The sequence below is a fragment of the Haematobia irritans genome, chromosome 5, assembly GCF_050003625.1.
Source record: "Haematobia irritans isolate KBUSLIRL chromosome 5, ASM5000362v1, whole genome shotgun sequence".
NCBI classification, from domain to species: domain Eukaryota; kingdom Metazoa; phylum Arthropoda; class Insecta; order Diptera; family Muscidae; genus Haematobia; species Haematobia irritans.
In genome coordinates, this window is record NC_134401.1 from 94,206,086 (window position 1) to 94,225,081 (window position 18,996).

Here is an 18,996-nt window from a genome sequence, read left to right on the forward strand (position 1 = left end):
TTGGAAGTTCTTCCGAAGGCACAACTTTTAAAGCACTTCCAGAAGATGCACTCCCAATGATGTTCTTTATTTTAACTACCCAGACAGTTCTTTTAATTAAATTTTTTATAACATGGGTTTTTCATACTCGTAATGGGTAATTTTAACTTTTTTTGTTTCAAATAGGTTAAAAACAGAGTAAGAATTCATAAAATGGTACAAATCATTTAAATTTCGTCGAAAAAATGGTAAATCCAATCTGAAAAAATTGTGAATTTTTGAAAATATTTGAAGTCAAACGTTTCTGACAAGCGTTAGAATCCCTTAAAAATTATAAAAATTTATAAAAAATATTTATTTGACAAAATATAGCCGAATTCTTTAATTTACATCCAAAACATTGAATTCGAATCACACCTAAAGAAGTGATGCAAATTCAGTGCAACGGCTGTTGAAATGGAGGACTTCGGTCCTATGACAAGCCCATGTTAAATTCATCGCTTCCGCGTCAATTTTGCAACACTTCCGGGTCCAAAAAGAACATTTTCATTACTTTTTTGGCGACGCTTTTTTTGCTGGGTTCCTTTTTTTGTGCCACTAACTGTGATACTTTTTATTTCTATTTTGTGGCACTTTTCCATTAGTTTAAATTTTATTTTCTCAAAGTTTTAAATTTTATGGGAAGTTAACACCATTTTGAAATTTGAAATTTGAAATTTTGCTCCTCCAAGATGCCCCAAAACCAAATCTCTGGATCGGTTTATATGGGGGCTATATATGATTATGGACTGATATGGACCAATTTTGGCACGGTTGTTAGAGACCATATACCAACACCATGTAGCAAATTTCAGCAAGATCGGATGAAACTTGCTTCTCTTTGAAGCTCCGCAAGCCAAATCTGAGGATCGGTTTATATGGGGGCTATATATAATTATGGACTGATGTGGACCAATTTTTGCATGGTTGTTAAAGAACATATACCAAAACCATGTACCAAATTTCAGCCGGATCGGATGAAATTTGCTTCTCTTTGAGGCTCCGCAAGCCAAATCTGGGGATCGGTTTATATGGGGGCTATATATAATTATGGACTGATGTGGACCAATTTTTGCATGGTTGTTGGAGACCATATATCAACACCATGTACCAAATTTTAGCCGGATCGGATGAAATATACTTCTCTTAGAGGCTTCGCAAGACAAATCTGAGGGTCCGTTTATATGGGGGCTATAGGTAAAAGTGGACCGTTTGCAATACTATCCATTTGCAATACTATCCGACCTACATCAATAACAACTACTTGTGCCAAGTTTCAAATCGATAGCTTGTTTCATTCGTTAGCGTGATTTCAACAGACGGACGGACGGACGGGCATGCTTAGACCGACTCAGGATCTCAGGACTTAGAGCAATATTTCGATGTGTTACAAACGGAATGACAAAGTTAATATACCCCCCATCCTATGGTGGAGGGTATAACAAATATACTACAGACCTCATATTAAACCTGTTTCCATCAATTTGCACAACAAAATGTCGTCTCATACAATCTACCATCTTCGACCAAACCAAACTGATGACATATTTCATGCCTAGCCAACCGTAGGAATGTGAATGCATTTCTATTTGAAATCGAAAGGATTTCAAAGAAATTACTGCTAATTCACAACAATTTTGTATTGAAATGTTGATAAGATCGATCATAATAATGCCAGTGTTAAAGTTTGTTATATTATCTTTAGTTGTGTTTTATTTTAATGAGACATTACATGAAGAGCATCATTACATGTTACTCCACATTTTATTATTTAATTATTAAAGTGTTGGTGTTGTTGGGTATTTTCATTGTTGCACTCTTTTTTTCTTTTCTTCAAATACTCAGTCAAGAGTAAAGTGCATCAACCGCTAATACAAAACGAGATGTGGATTAAACACCAAACGCTTTCAATGAATTTCTATTCGATTAAATACCAAACATCAAATTCACACATTAAAACACCACACAGTACAGTGGGAGATTTTTGAAAACAATTTGTCGAAGTACATCTGTTAGGAAAACAAGGAAAAAAATCGAATGAAGACGATTGGAGAGTGCACTGAAAAAAATATTGTCGTGAGGTCAATGTCTTTAAAAGTTCATGTCTTTAAAATACGAATGCAAATTTTGCTTAGCATAGAAGACGCATTTCTCTAATATAAAGTTTTTTTCCTTGTCCAAAAGTCCATAAACTTTTCAATGAAGTCGTATTGTCCTTATAAATAAGTGATTTCACTTAAAATGGGTATCATAACATGAAAGAAAAAAATGTTTGGCCTACGGTCAACTTGACTTTAATAATTCCGAAAAATTCTTTAAATTTAATGAAATTGTCTTTAAATTTATTGTCTTTTTGCATCTTGACTACAAAGCAAAAAATCGGTCAAATATAGGATATGTTTTTCAACACTTTATTTTAAAGACGTTTTTACTTGAAACATAGCATAATCTCTATTGGAAGTCGAGTCTTAATTTGGAAAATAAAGTTGTCGTTAACTCGTTTTTTAAGGACTTTGATAGCATATGAAGAAAACTAGCTGAAAAAAAAACGAAAAATTAAAATTTGCTTCCTAGAAGCAAGTACACAAAACCCAAATTCAAAAGAGAATTGTGTCGTAAAAGTATCCTCACTTGTATTCTCCGCTTCTTTGGCTCGGAATCAATACCAAAATTTTTAAAGTAAAGACGAAATCTTTGGAAACGTGCATGCTTTTTTTCAGTGTGGCCAGCGGTATTTTCGCCCAATTTAAACCTCAATTCGGTTGCATTTGGCAACGCTACCAGTATCGTTATAACAATTTATGATGCGATACACAAACATCTCGTTCATTTTCAAGTGTTCGTTTTATTCGTTGAATTCGAACCTTTACTCGGTTGTGTTTGACAACACTACCAGTATCGTTATAACTATATATGATGCGATACACATTGAGCACTTCAACAACATCGGGTTACGATTTTTCCGCCAAGATTACTTTTGAACTCAATGAAATTTCTTTTTGAATAACCTTAGATGCAATTGCCTTTGGTTACACTAGGGCCAACGATGCTCCAACTTCTTTAACCAATCCGAAGAAAAGTTTTTTTTTTTGTTCTTGCGAATTGATAACACGGTTGCCACTCGAGCCAAAAATAATCTACCAAAATTTGGAGAAAATTTTACCAAAAGACTATCAAACCAAAAAATATTATTGAATGCCTAGCACCGAGAATAAAATAAACAAATAAAACACAGGATTCAGTTTTTTTTTTTCAATAATACATCAATTTTATTGAAATTCTTGGGTACAATATTTACCTTTTACAAAAATCGTTGCTATAAGGACGTAATCCAATAACGAACACAGCTAGAATGCCGAAAGGCGGTAAACGTCAACAACGCGACTCGTTAGAAAATGTAACGAATTGTGCTGAGAGCACAGAGAGCTTAGTGCATATGTATTTTCTAACGAGAGGGAAAAATCAATAAACTGCGAATTAAATCCCCTTAATACGAATAAACATAAAAACATAATTTGAACTTAAACAATTATTTTGCAATATTTGTACAGAAAATTTTCTCAAAATTTTATTTCTATGGCAATTTTTCTCCAAATTTTATTTCTATAGAAAATTTTGTCAAAATTTTATTCCTATAGAAAATTTTGTCAAATTTTTATTTCTATAGAAAATTTTGTCAACATTTTATTTCTATAGAAAATTTGGCAAAATTTTATTTCTATAGAAAATTTGGCAAAATTTTATTTCTATAGAAAATTTTATCAACATTTTATTTCTATAAAAACTTTTCTCAAAATTTTAATTCTATGGAAAATTTTCTTAAAATTATATTTCTATAGAAAATTTTGTCAAAATGTTATTTCTATAGAAAATTTTGTCCAAATTTTATTTCTATAGAAAATTCAGCTATAAAAAGGAGGTCCCTTGTCCTTTACGGCCGATGGGAAAGTCTTCACCATCTTCGAAGCTTATTAGGAGGGTGCAGTCCATTGTTTCCACTGTTCGTTTGTCTTCAGTATGGATCCGAGTTACGTTGAATTTCACGAAAAACTCCACCGGAGTTTCTCTCTCTCTCTCTCTCTGAAATGGTCTCTTTTTATCCGCACTGAGCAAAAGTGGCCACAAATTACACCGAGGACTTTCTTATGACCCAAAATTTCTTGCAGCATATGATCCAAACAATATTTTTTTGGCTCGGAATCAATACCAAAACCCTTAAGGGATCCAAGTAAAGTGTTTTCAGTGTACCTTTCTCTTAATTTGAGTAAAGCAAATAAAACCCACTTTCCACTCTCTTGCGCAAGATTTCGACGAAATAATTTTCTACTGTAAAACCACGCGAACACACCTACATTTCCCCCACTGTGGTGCAACGTTCTCTCATTCCGCAATGCATTCCTTCAATATGCCAAGATTGCAAAAGTTGCGGGTCTTAAATTGTTAAAGATTGACTGCCTGACTGACTGTTGATGATGATAGTTACGGAGCTTAAGCAAATTATGATGATGTTAATTATTACCGACCACCCCATTATGATGATCCATCCATCCAGCCATCATTCCCTCTTTCCTCTTTCCTCTTGCCATTGCATTAGACAATTTCATGAGGCATTTTGTATCAGAGAGGAATGGATGAATGAATGGTGAAGTACATTACAGCTAAATCTCAGTATCGCTACTTACTATAAACGAACAACATTTTCTTAAAATTTATTTTTATAATGCATATGTTACATCAATGTTGTTGTTATATTTTTTTTAATCGTGTATTTTTTTATTTTCTTGCAAACTTAAGAAAAATAACTCTTTTTCTTTAATAAACAAAGCATCAGGCGATTTAATTGTAACCAGAAACAGAAACCAAGCGCACTAAGACGACATTCAGTTTCAGTTGGTCCGGTAACTGGTCTCGATATTACTAGTATTTCATTCCAGAAATTAATTGGTTTTGTAAATTCTCAAAAAAAAAGAAAAATAAATAAATAAATCTAAACCAGAAGAGTAAAAAATGGAATCGTTTATAATCACAAAATAACAAAAAAAAAAACAAATAGAATAATTTATAATAATAAAATAAAAATATACAATAGCACAAAATGAAATTGTGGCTAAAGTAAACAAAAAAAGTTTTGTTAATACGTTTGCATACTGAAAAGAAGAAACCCATTCCCTATGTCGTCATCTACATCATTGGATCGTAGCGAATGCTAACCGATATACGTGAGTTTTAACCGTTTGGATTATACGAAAATTATCGCGTTACAAATAATTCCTACCTCGTAGCCGTAACCTGCAAATTTGGAATCTTATGGATTATCACAAAAGTTGTAATGGTAATGGTATTTTATTTAATTAATAGAAAATATTATTATTGATTTGGATAAGTAAATTAAAAAGTATTTTCAAAAAAAAAAAATATTTTAAAATAAATGCGAAGAAAATCGAGTACCTTCTACACTGATTGCAATTTTTTCTTAAATGGATACCAACTAATTGTGTCCCAAATAATTGTGCCCCAAATTTATTCTACACTCAAGGAATCCAATATCTTTAAAAGCTTTAATAATTGATATCTATTGCTATCAACTTCAGGTTGCTATTAGAAAGCCGATGGTTGCTCGTCAGAAACCCAATAGATTTATTGTAGTGCCAGTTCATTTTATTGTATACAAGTTTACAAAAATTTTGATCTATTGCAATCGAAAATAATGTTATTCGTGGTCGAATTCAAGCGTGATAACCGTGATGTATTGAGTATTGCATCGTATCCAAAAAGTAAGGGAAATCCACGTCGCTGTAGTAGAAAACTTGCTCGTGAGTGGAAGAGCTTACCGATGTACAAAAACCAGGTGCACTAAAACCCTGTTCTGTATGCACAAAGTGGCCAATAAACGATTTTGGTTTTCTTTGATGAAAAGCCATTCCAATATGAGCAGTTTGTGAATAAATAAAATGATCGAGTTTAATTGTTAACAAGTATATACAGCAGTAAGTTCGGCCGGGCCGAATCTTAAACACCCACCACCATGAATCAAATATTAGGGTTTCCTTTGAAATATCATAGGGTATGAGGACAGATCAAGCAGAGCAGTTGAACCAGTACACTTCACGAAGATAAATTGAAAGATTTTACCTATGACGACTACATCAGATTCTGGATTTATAAGAACCATTTTTGTTTGAGTTTTAGAGGAATCATTAACACCTCGTGTAAGTGTGCAAGAAAATTATTAAATAACGTCTTGATTTGAAATTTTAAATGTGTAGATTTTCACCCGAGAAATAAAATCTGGAAATTTTATATTGAGTTTCAAGCAATTTTCATGATCAGTGCGCCTTCTATGTTATACTCTCAATAATTGAAATCGGTTTATATGGAGGCATTACCAAGTGGACCGATAAAAATTTAATCCGATACACGTTTTTGTGAGCCTTAAATACTAGAATACTTACAGGCAAATCGGATAAAAACTACGGTTTCTAGAAACCTAAGGAGTTAAATCGGGAAATCGTTCTTATGGGGGCTATACTAAAATACGGACCGATACTCACCGTTTTCGGCACACCTCTTTATGGCCCGAAAATACCTCTAGATTTCCAATTTCAGGCAAATTGGATAAAAACTACAGTTTCTATAAGCCCAAGAAGTAAAATCGGGAGATCGGTCTATATGGGGGCTATACCAAAACATGGACCGATACTCACCATTTTTAGCACACCTCTTTATGGTCATAAAATACCTCTAGATTTTAAATTTCAGACAAATTGGATAAAACTACGATTTCTATAAGCCCAAGACCCCAAATCGGGAGGTCGGTTTATATGGGGACTATATCAAAACCTTGACCGATATAGCCCATCTTCGAACTTGACCTGCCTGCAGACAAAAGACGAGTTTGTGCACGATTGCTTCATTATTGAAGACTGTAGCGTGATTACAACAGACAGACAGACAGCCAGACAGACAGACGGACAAGGTCATATCGTCTTAGAATTTCTCCCTGATCAAGAATATATATATATATATATATATATATATATATATATATATATATATATATATATATATATATATATATATATATATATATAATATATATTATATATATATATATATATATATATATATATATATATATATATATATATATATATATATATATATATATATATATATATATATATATATATATATATATATATATATATATATATATATATATATATATATATATATATATATATATACACAGTCTCACATAAATTTACGTACCCTTGAGGTTTTTACCTTATAACTAAACATGTTTCTTGTTGTTGTTTATAATCCAGACTAAAAAAATCTTCTTGAAAATTGACAAATACTTTCTTTTTCAAATTAATTTACAAAATCTAAAGCATATATATGCATATTTTATTATATTTTATTAATTAAAGAAAATACAATTTCTTAAACCGTATGTAAACTTGTGTAAGACTGTGTATATATATATATATATATATATATATATATATATATATATATATATATATATATATATATATATATACTTTATATAGTCGGAAATCGATATTTCGATGTGTTACAAACGGAATGACAAACTTATTATACCCCCGTCATGGTGGTGGGTATAAAAAGGCCACTAAAATCTCCCCATATCAATCCGTTGAACTTTTGCACCTGGGGCATTTTAGATAGTAAGGTTGGCATTTAAAAAATATCGAAGTGTCGATCGTCTCTTTCACCTCATGGTTTCCACATAGATGTCCCTTATATTTCAAACAAATCGGAAAATCTATATCGAACAAATATATACGGCCGTAAGTTCGGCCAGGCCGAATCTTATGTACCCTCCATCATGGAATTGATCTATTAAAGACTGACAATCGAATTACTTGGGTTGTGGTAATACTTACCGATGGCAAGGTATCTTAAAACTTCTTAACATCGTCTTCTAAATTGTAAAATATTCCATACGTGGTATATATTAGACAAAACAAGTATATACGGCCGTAAGTTCGGCCAGGCCGAATCTTATGTACCCTCCACCATGGATACCGGTGGCAAGGTATCCAGCATTGAAATATGGGGGTCGCTTATATGGGGCTATATACAATTATGAACTTGATATGGACCAATTTTTGTGTGACTGGGGATCGATTTATCTGAGGGCCATATATAACTATAGACCGATATGGACCTAGTTAGGCATGGTTGTTAACGACCATATACTAGCACAATGTACCAAATTTCAACCCACTCGGATGAAATTTGCTCCTCCAAAAGGCTCCAAAACCAAATCTCGGGATCGGGGCTATGTATGATTATGGACTGATATGGACCACTTTTGGCATGGTTGTTAAATATCATATACTACCACCACGTACCAAATTTCAAGCAGATCGGATGAATTTTGCTTCTCCAAAAGGCATCGGAGGTCAAATCTGGGGATCGGTTTATATGGGAGCTATATATAATTATGGACCGATAGGAACCAATTCATGCATGGTTGTTGGATAACATATACTAACATCATATACCAAATTTCAACCGAATGGGAAGAATTTTGCTCTTCCACACGCTCACAAAAAATCGCTTCTGTAACATATACTCCCAAACATATTTTGCTTCAAGCATATACATTTTTGGGTATTGCCCAAACATTTATATGTTTGATCTCTTCCAATATATAATATGTTTGAAAGCATATTGGTCTAAACAATATATGTTTGGGTAGTCTAAGTTCCAAACATTTTGTATTTTTGCATCCAAATTCAATAATGTTGTCTTCCAAAAAACAATATGTTATTATGTGAACATATAATATGTTTGGAAGCATTTTGCACCCAAAAATATTATATGCTTAAAAAAAATTCTCCCAAACAATATTGTGCTCAAAATTTTATTTATTTTTTTATGTATTTACAATCATAATGAATTATGAAAATAAACAGGTAATATAGGTGCTAACAACATAGGTTTTCGACCTGAATGCTCAAAATTTTGTTTCTGCCCAATTGTATATTCCCCCACATCTTTCTCACTTCCACGAGATTTTTTAGTTCTTAGCACCTTTTTCTGTAATACAAACATTGTAGAAGAAATTATTCAATTGTATGATTTTTTTATTTTAATTTTACTTTTTGCCGGACGGGGATTCGAACAGCGGACCACACAGTTTGTAAGGATCAAAGAAGTAGCTGATCAATTGCCCAAGGAAAAATAAAATGTTAATTTTGTAATAACAAGCAACAACCACCAACTTAATTCAATATCGCTCCCTGTTAAATAGCGCTCCAAGCTACTAAACACATATATGTTTATAGGCTATTTTTGCATGGGGTTTGAGGCCATATTTTAACACCACGTACCAAATTTCAACTGAATCAGATGAATTTTGGTCTTCCAAGAGGCTCCGGAGGTCAAATCTGGTGATCGGTTTATATGGGGGCTATATATAATTATTGACCGATGTGGACCAATTTTTGCATGGTTGTTAGAGACCATATACTAACACCATGTACCAAATTACAGCCGGATCGGATGAAATTTGCTTCTCTTAGAGGCCTCGCAAGCCAAATCGGGGAATCGGTTTATATGGGGCGCTATATATAATTATGGACCGATGTGGACCAATTTTTGCATGGTTGTTAGAGACCATATACTAACACCATGTACCAAATTTCAGCCGGATCGGATGAAATTTGCTTCTCTTAGCCAAATTTGGGGGTCCGTTTATATGGGGGCTATACGTAAAAGTGGACCGATATGGCCCATTTACAATACCATCCGACCTACATCAATAACAACTACTTGTGCCAAGTTTCAAGTCGATAGCTTGTTTCGTTCGGAAGTTAGCGTGATTTCAACAGACGGACGGACGGACATGCTCAAATCGACTCAGAATTTCACCATGATCCAGAATATATATACTTTATGGGGTCTTAGAGCAATATTTCGGTGTGTTACAAACCCTCCACCATCCTATGGTGGAGGGTATAAAAACTCAGATATAATACGTATATAATTCACTTCATGATCGGTATATATAGGAAAGTTTACAAATAGTTACGAACGGATATGAAGTTTTGCGCGGTAATTAGTGAGCCAGAATTGAAATATGGGGGTCGCTTTTTATAGTGTCCATATACTAACACAAAATACAAAATTTCAACTGAATCTGATGAAATTTGATCCTCCTAGAGGCTCCGCAAGCCAAATCGGAGCGTCGGTTTATATGGGGGCTATACGTAAAAGTGGTCCGATATGGCCCATTTGCAATACCATCCGACCTACATCAATAACGAATAATTTTGCCAAGTTTCAAGTCGATATCTTGTTATACCCTGCTCCACATTGTGGAACAGGGTATTATAAGTTAGTGCATATGTTTGCAAAACCCAGAAGGAGACGAGATAGACACATGATGTCTTTGGCAAAAATGCTCAGGGTTGGCTCTTGAGTCGATATAGCGATGTCCGTCTGTCCGTGAACACATTTTTGTAATCAAAGTCGCAGTTTTAGTCCAATCGACTTCAAATTTAGCACAAGTATGTGTTTTGGCTCAGAATAGATCCCTATTGATTTTGGAAGAAATCGGTTCAGATTTAGATATAGCTCCCATATATATATTTCGCCCGTTATGGACTTATATGGCCCCAGAAGCCAGAGTTTTACCGTAATTTACTTAAAATTTTGCACAAGAAGAACAATTAGTACTATAGTCAAGTGTGCCAAATTTTATTGAAATCGGTTCAGATTTCGATATAGCTCCCATATATATCTTTCGCCCGATATAGACTAATACGGTCCCAGAAGCCAGAGTTTTATTGTTTCAATTTGGTTTAAATTTTGCACTAGGAGTACAATTAGTAGTGTAGTCAAGTGTGCCAAATTTTATTGAAATCGGTTCAGATTTAGATATAGCTCCCATATATAGCTTTCGCCCGATTTACACTCATATGACCACAGAGGCTACTTTTTTGCTCCGATTTAGTTGAAATTTTGCACAGGGAGTAGAATTACCATTGTTGCTATGCGTGCCAAATTTTGTTGAAATCGATTCAGATTTAGATATATCTCCCATATATAGCTTTCGCCCGATTTACACTCATATGACCACAGAGGCCAATTTTTAACTCCGATTTAGTTGAAATTTTGCACAGGGAGTAGAATTAGCATTGTAGCTATGCGTGCCAAATTTGGGTTAAATTGGTTCAGATTTAGATATAGCTCCCATATATATGTTTTTCTGATTTCGACCAACATTTTCCTTGTAAAATCGCCACTGCTTAGTCGAAAAGTTGTAAAAATGACTCTAATTTTCCTAAACTTCTAATACATATATATCGAGCGATAAATCATAAATAAACTTTTGCGAAGTTTCCTTAAAATTGCTTCAGATTTAAATGTTTCCCATATTTTTTACTAAAATTGTGTTCCACCCTAGTGCATTAGCCAACTTAAATTTTGAGTCTATAGATTTTGTAAAAGTCTATCAAATTCTGTCCAAATCGAGTGATATTTAAATGTATGTATTTGCGACAAACCTTTATATATAGCACCCAACACATTTGACGGATGTGATATGGTATCGAAAATTTAGATCCACAAAGTGGTGCAGGGTATAATATAGTCGGCCCCGCCCGACTTTAGACTTTCCTTACTTGTTTTTGATGTTTTCGTCGGTAACCACCTCTTTCGGGCGTCCACTGCGTTCACCGTCCTCCGTGCTCATTTCACCACGCTTGAATTTTGCATACCAATCAACTATTGTTGATTTCCCTGGGGCAGAGTCCGGGAAAAAAACACAGATTTAATACGTATATAATTCACTTCATGATCGGTATATATAGGAAAGTTTACGGATATGAAGTTTTGCGCGGTAATTAGAGAGCCAGAATTGAAATATGGGGGTCGCTTTATATGGTGTCCATATACTAACACAAAATACAAAATTTCAACTGAATCTGATGAAATTTGATCCTCCAAGAGGCTCCACAAGCCAATTTGCCAAGTTTCAAGTCGATAGCTTGTTTTGTTCGAAAGTTAGCGTGATTTCAACAGACGGACGGACGGACATGCTTAGATCGACTCCGAATTTCATCACGACCCAGAATATATATACTTTATGTGGTCTTAGAGCAATATTTCGATGTGTTACAAACGGAATGACAAAGTTAATATACCCTCCATCCTATGGTGGAGGGTATAAAAACACAGATTCATATCTCACCAATGGTTATTTTTTTATTACATGGTACATGGTGTTAGTATATGGTCTCTCACAACCATGCGAAAATTAGTCCAAATCGCTCCATAATTGTATATAGCCCTCATATAAACCTATCCCCAGACTTGGCTTGCGGTGCCTCTAGAGAAGCAAATTCCATCCGATCCGGTTGAAATTGGGTACATGCTGTTAGTATATGGTCTCTGACAAACACACAAAAATTGGTCCACATAGGTCCATAATTATATATAGCCCTCATATAAACCTATCCCCAGACTTGGCTTGCGGTGCCTCTAGAGAAGCAAATTCCATCCGATCCGGTTGAAATTTGGTACATGCTGTTAGTATATGGTCTCTGACAAACACGCAAAAATTGGTCCACATCGGTCCATAACAGGGATCCGTGGAGCGGAGCGGAGCAAGCCCTTTTTTTGCCGGAGCGGGAGCGGAGCGGGAGCGGCATTTCTAAAATCCGGAGCGGAGCGGGAGCGGAGCGGTTTCCAAATGAAAAACCGCTCCGCTCCGAATAAAATATTACTTGAATGAAATGTGTAACTTTGAAATTACACTGTGTAGGTAATTTCAAATATAGCTAGTACTTAGCGTAGTGTGAGTAAACGTTTAAAATGTACGATATGTATTTTTGTACGTACGTACATTGGGGAAAACACAACGTGTTTTTTTAGTAATTGTTTTCAAAAACGGCAAATGTCAAAATATATCTCTAGTATGTGTTGTAAAAGTAACAACAGTACTTTCGACCAATTTCATCCCGTATTACTACAAAGATGTTTGTAATGAACGTCAAATAAATGCAATTAAACGATCTTATTTATATTTAATTTTTTAGTTTTCTACACTGAAAAAAAAAATATTGTCGTGAAGTCAAAGATTTCATGTCCTTAGAAAAAGAATGCAAATTTTGCTTAACATGGAAGACGCATTTCTCTAAAATAAAGTTTTTTCCTAGTCCAAATGTCAATAAACTTTTGAATGAAGTTGTAATGTCCTTATAATTAAGTGATTTTACTTAAAAATGTGTATCATAACATGAAAGATAAAATTTTTGAGGTAAGGTCAACGTGACTTTAATAATTAAGAACAATTCTTTAAAATTAATACAATTGTCTTTAAATTTGTTTCCTTTTTGCATCTTGCCTACAAAGCAAAAAATCGTTAAAAAATAAGACATGTTTTTCAACACTTTAATTCAAAGACGCTTTTTACATGAAACATAGCATAATTTCTACTGGAAGTCGAGTCTTAATATGGAAAATAAAATTGTTGTTAACTCGTTTTTAAAGGATTTTGATAACAACTGACGAAAAAAATCTAAAAAAATGAAAAATTAACATTTGCTTCCTAGAAGCAAGTACATTCATATTTGCTTTACTATTGTACTATATCCTAGCATTCTCTTATATCTGATATTAGTTCTCGAAAATTAATTTAAATTATGCATAGTTTCAATTTTGGTTGAAAAGTGTGTGCATATACATTTATTTTAATTTTTTCTCACATTGAAAACTAATGACTTGATTTGTATTATTGCATGTTATCTACTTTTTTTGAGAACGAACATTTCTTAAAAACGCTGTTCGAAAATGTATTTTTACAATAAAGGGAAAAAAGCGAAATTAAGTAACACTAGATCTGAGTAAGAATATTCGTAGGTATACCACGGGCTGATTTCGATGGAGGTTGTTGCAAACATAAACATACACACACACATTACAAATATAACAAAACCTCTTCTCTACGTCTGTTGCAAAACAAAAAAAAACTTTCCGAGAGTAGTTACTTCTACTCTGTGTATAGACTTTCAATTCCAATCAGCGTTGCCGTTTTCGTCCGATCGGACCAAAATTGGTCCAAAAGATTTCTAATTTTTAAATTTGGTCCGATGGTCGGACCAAACAGAATTTGGTGATTTTGGTCCATTTTCATAAATTTGGTTTCTATCACATATTAAATAGTAGATGGTGCACCGCAAAGAATATTGTCGGGAGGCCAAATATTTCACATGCTTAAAATACGAGTACTAATTTTGCTTAGAATAGAAGACGTATTTCTCTGAAATAAAGTTTTTTTCCTTGTCTAAAAGTCTCTAAACTTTTCAATGAAGTCTTTTTGTTCTTATAGCTAAGTGATTCGACATAAAAATGTGTATCCTAACATGAATGAAAATTTCGTTTTAATGAAGTCAAAATGGATTTAATATTTCTGAAAAAATCTTCAAAATTAATAAAATGTTTCAACACATTGTTTTAAAGTCATTATACCCTAAACCACATAGTGGTTAGGGTATAATAAGTTTGATCTGCCAAAAAATGTGCCTACCAGAAATATTGATTTTAGACCCCATAAAATATATACCGATCGACTCAGAATCACCTCCTGAGTCGATCTAGCGCTTGGTGTCCGTCCGTCCGTCTGTCCATGTATTTGTTGTTCACAGGATTCCGGTCGCAATTATTAACCGATTATGATGAAATATGGTACAGGGAGTTTTTTGGGCACAAGGACGAACGCTATTGAATTTGGAAGAAATCGGATCAAATTTAGATATAGCTCCCATATATATGTATCGCCCGATTTCGGCAAATGGGGTCACGCTGTGCTTTTTTCAAACGGATCGTCGCCAAATTTGGCAAAAGGTAATCTTTTTCATCGCCCTTCAAGTCTGCAAAATTTCATCCAAATCGGTTCAGATTTAGATATAGCTCTCATATATATGTATCGCCCGATTTTCCCAGATTTAGCTATATCTCCCATATATATGTACCGCCCGATTTTTCTTGGCCATAAAACCCTTATTTATCAACCGATCTTACTCAAAGTTGGCTAGATCCAGTCCACTATAGTACTAACGGTATGTGCAAAATTTCATCGAAATCGGTTCAGATGTAGATATAGCTCCCATGTATGTATCGCCCGATTTTGAAAAATTCGCCCCTAATAACCTTATTTTTGACCGTAGAGGCCTCATTTCTTAACTGATCTTTCTCAAATTTTGCACAAGGTAACCTTTTGTGGTATTAATTAAACCCGCAAAATATTATGCAAATTGGTTCAGATTATATAATTATATAATATAGTATAATTTTCTCGAAGAGGAGCGGAGCGGAGCGTGGAGCGGAGCGGAGCGTGGAGCGGAGCGATTTTTTTTTTCTCGGAGCGGAGCGTGGAGCGGAGCGTTTTTCTTTTCTCCGGAGCGGGAGCGGAGCGGAGCGAAAAAAATGGACCGCTCCGGATCCCTGGTCCATAATCATATATAGCCCCCATATAAACCGAACCCCAAATTTGGCTTGCGGAGCCTCTAAGAGAAGCAAATTTCATCCGATCCGGCTGAAATTTGATACATGGTGTAAGCATATGGTCTCTAACAACTATGCAAAAATTGGTCCACATCGGTCCATAATTATATATAGCCCCCATATAAACCGATCCCCCGATTTGGCTTGCGGAGCCTCATGGATGAGGAAAATTCATCCGATTCGGTTGAAATTTGGTACGTGGTGTTAGTATAGGGTCTCTGACAACCATGCAGGAATTGGCCCATACCGGTCTTAATTATATATAACCCCCATTTAAACCGATCCCCAGATTTGACCTCCGGAGCTATTGGAGGAGCAAAATTCATCCAACCCGGTTGAAATTTGGTACGTGGTGAAATGTGGTACATTGCGCTAGTATATGACCGCTAACAACCATGCCAAAATTGGTCCATATCAGTCAATAGTTATATATGTCGATCCCCAAAAATAATCTACCAAAATGTTATTTGCATAGAAAATTTTGTCAAAATTTTATTACTATAAAAAATTTTGTCAAAATTTTATTACTATAAAAAATTTTGTCAAAATTTTATTACTATAGAAAATTTTGTCAAAATTTTATTACTTTACAAAATTTTGTCAAGATTTTATTACAATACAAAATTTTGTCAAGATTTTATTTCTATAGAAAATTTTGTCAACATTTTATTTCTATAAAATATTTTTTCAAAATTTTATTACTATACAAAATTTTGCCAAGATTTTATTTCTATAGAAAATTGTGTCAAAAATTTATTTCTAAAGAAAATGTTGTGAAATTTTATTGCTATAGAAAATTTTATCAAAATTTAATTTCTATAGAAAGTTTTGTAAAAATTTTATTTCTATAGAAAATTTTGTCAAACTGAATTATTAACGTATTTAATCGACCTTTTTTGTTTAATATATACCCCGTATGAACTAACTTACAATTGAGAACACGGTGTTAAGAAGTTTTAACATACCTTGCCATCGGCAAGTGTAATTCGATTGTGGATGACAGTCTTTAGTACAATTTTCTATGCAATCCATGGTGGAGGGTACATAAGATTCGGCCTGGCCGAATTTACGGCCATATATACTTGTTTATATTTTCATTCATAGTAATATAGAAAATCTCGATAAATATGTTAAACCACAAAAAGTCAATAAGATTGATAGTGAATTGTCTATCTCTAACCCACCCTAATGTGTTTTGTTTATAACAGCGCATTAGTAATACAATAATTATTCATTCATTTTTATTGAAATGTGAACAAATATGTTTATTTCCAACACGCCCTCTGATTATTTTTTTAATATATTCTGACAGAGAACAAAGTTCAGTTTTTTGGGTTTTATAATTGCCACAAAATAAAAATCGAAATTTTAACGTCTTTACCCTGCTCCACACTGTGGAACAGGGTATTATAAGTTAGTGCATATGTTTGCAACACCCAGAAGGAGACGAGATAGACACATGGTGTCTTTGGCAAAAATGCTCAGGGTGGGCTCTTGAGTCGATATAGCGATGTCCGTCTGTCCGTCTGTCCGTGAACACATTTTTGTAATCAAAGTCTAGGTCGCAGTTTTAGTCCAATCGACTTCAAATTTGGCACAAGTATGTGTTTTGGCTCAGAATAGATCCCTATTGATTTTGGAAGAAATCCGTTCAGATTTAGATATAGCTCCCATATATATATTTCGCCCGATATGGACTTATATGGCCCCAGAAGCCAGAGTTTTAACCTAATTTGCTTAAAATTTTGCACAAGAAGAACAATTAGTTCTATAGTCAAAGTGTGCCAGAGTTTTACCCCAATTTGGTTGAAATTTTGCACAGGGAGTAGAATTAGCATTGTAGCTATGCGTGCCAAATTTGGTTGAAATCGGTTCAGATTTAGATATATCTCCCATATATATGTTTTTCTGATTTCGACAAAAATGGTCAAAATACCAACATTTTCCTTGTAAAATCGCCACTGCTTAGTCGAAAAGTTGTAAAAATGACTCTAATTTTCCTAAACTTCTAATACATATATATCGAGCGATAAATCATAAATAAACTTTTTCGAAGTTTCCTTAAAATTGCTTCAGATTTAAACGTTTCCCAATTTTTTTTCTAACATTGTGTTCCTCCCTAGTGCATTAGCCGACTTAAATTTTGAGTCTATAGATTTTGTAGAAGTCTATCAAGTTCTTCCAGATCGAGTGGTATTTAAATGTATGTATTTGGGACAAACCTTTATATATAGCCCCCAACACATTTGATGGATGTGATATGGTATCGAAAATTTAGATCTACAAAGTGGTGCTGGGTATAATATATTCGGCCCCGCCCGACTTTAGACTTTCCTTACTTGTTTTATTATTAAAGTGATTTTAGAAGTACCCTCCACCATAAGGTTACCTTCCACCTAACTTACTATTAACTTACGTTTGCAATACATTAATATATTAGTTTCAGGCATCATAAGATGCTCGTCCGTCCGTCGTTCCGTCTGTTTAAATCTCGCTATATTTCGCACGAAACAAGCTATGGTGGGGCATGGAACTTTATTGTAGGTCAGAAGGTATTGCAAATGGGCCATATCGGACAATTTTACGTAGAGCCCCCATATAAACCGACCTCCAGATTTAAGTTCCAGTTCCTCTTGGAGGAGCAAATTTCAACCGATTTCGTTGAAATTTAGTACTAGATGATACACTAAAAAAATATTTACGTGATATTAAAGATTACGCCACCTAAATTTTAGGATGTGCAATTTACAAAATTTTAAGGACAAATTTCTTTAAAATAATGAGATTTTAATTGAAATAAAGTTTAGAATCTTTGCTTCAAAAACTGGCATTTGTTTGTACGTGAGTAGCTTTATTAATATACCGCGAAAAAAGAATGCAAGTTCGATAAATGAGTTCTGTAGCGTAACTTTAATTTTATTGATCATAGGTTCAAAGCCAGATAGGTCGGAATCCATACCAAAATCCTTAAGGGAATGTCAAAATCTTTGGATGCAATTTTGATAAAATATTCTCTGCACTGAAAAAAAAATATTGTCGTGAGGTCAAAGATTTCATGTCTTTGAAATACGAATATAAATTTTGCTTAGCATAGAAGACGCATTTCTCTAATATAATGTTTTTTTCCTTGTCCAAAAGTCGATAAACTTTTCACTGAAGTCGTATTGTCCTTATAATTAAGTGATTTCACTTAAAAATGGGTTTCAGAACATGAAGGAAAAAATGTTTGGGCTAAGGTCAATTTGACTTTAATAATTCAGAAAAATTCTTTAAATTTAATGAAATTGTCTTTAAATTTGTTGTCTTTTTGCATCTTGACTACAAAGCAAAAAATCGTTCAAATATAGGACATGTTTTTCAACACTTTATTTTAAAGACGTGTTTTACTTGAAACATAGCATAATTTCTATTGAAAGTCGAGTCTTAATTAGG

The 18,996-nt window shown here is 33.8% G+C and overlaps 1 protein-coding gene across 7 annotated transcripts in view; it reads left to right on the top strand.

The window, feature by feature from the left end:
- Positions 1-18,996, top strand: part of LOC142241118 (uncharacterized) — a 142,841-nt gene that overhangs the window by 98,635 nt on the left and 25,210 nt on the right. The window contains exon 1 of one of the 7 annotated variants that reach the window (XM_075312858.1): positions 5,065-5,350. The exons of the other annotated variants lie outside the window; for them this stretch is intronic. Coding sequence (XP_075168973.1) covers positions 5,326-5,350 — 25 coding nt within the window. The 5' untranslated portion in view covers positions 5,065-5,325. Of the gene's footprint in view, positions 1-5,064; positions 5,351-18,996 lie in introns of those variants that run through there. 7 annotated transcript variants of the gene reach the window in all.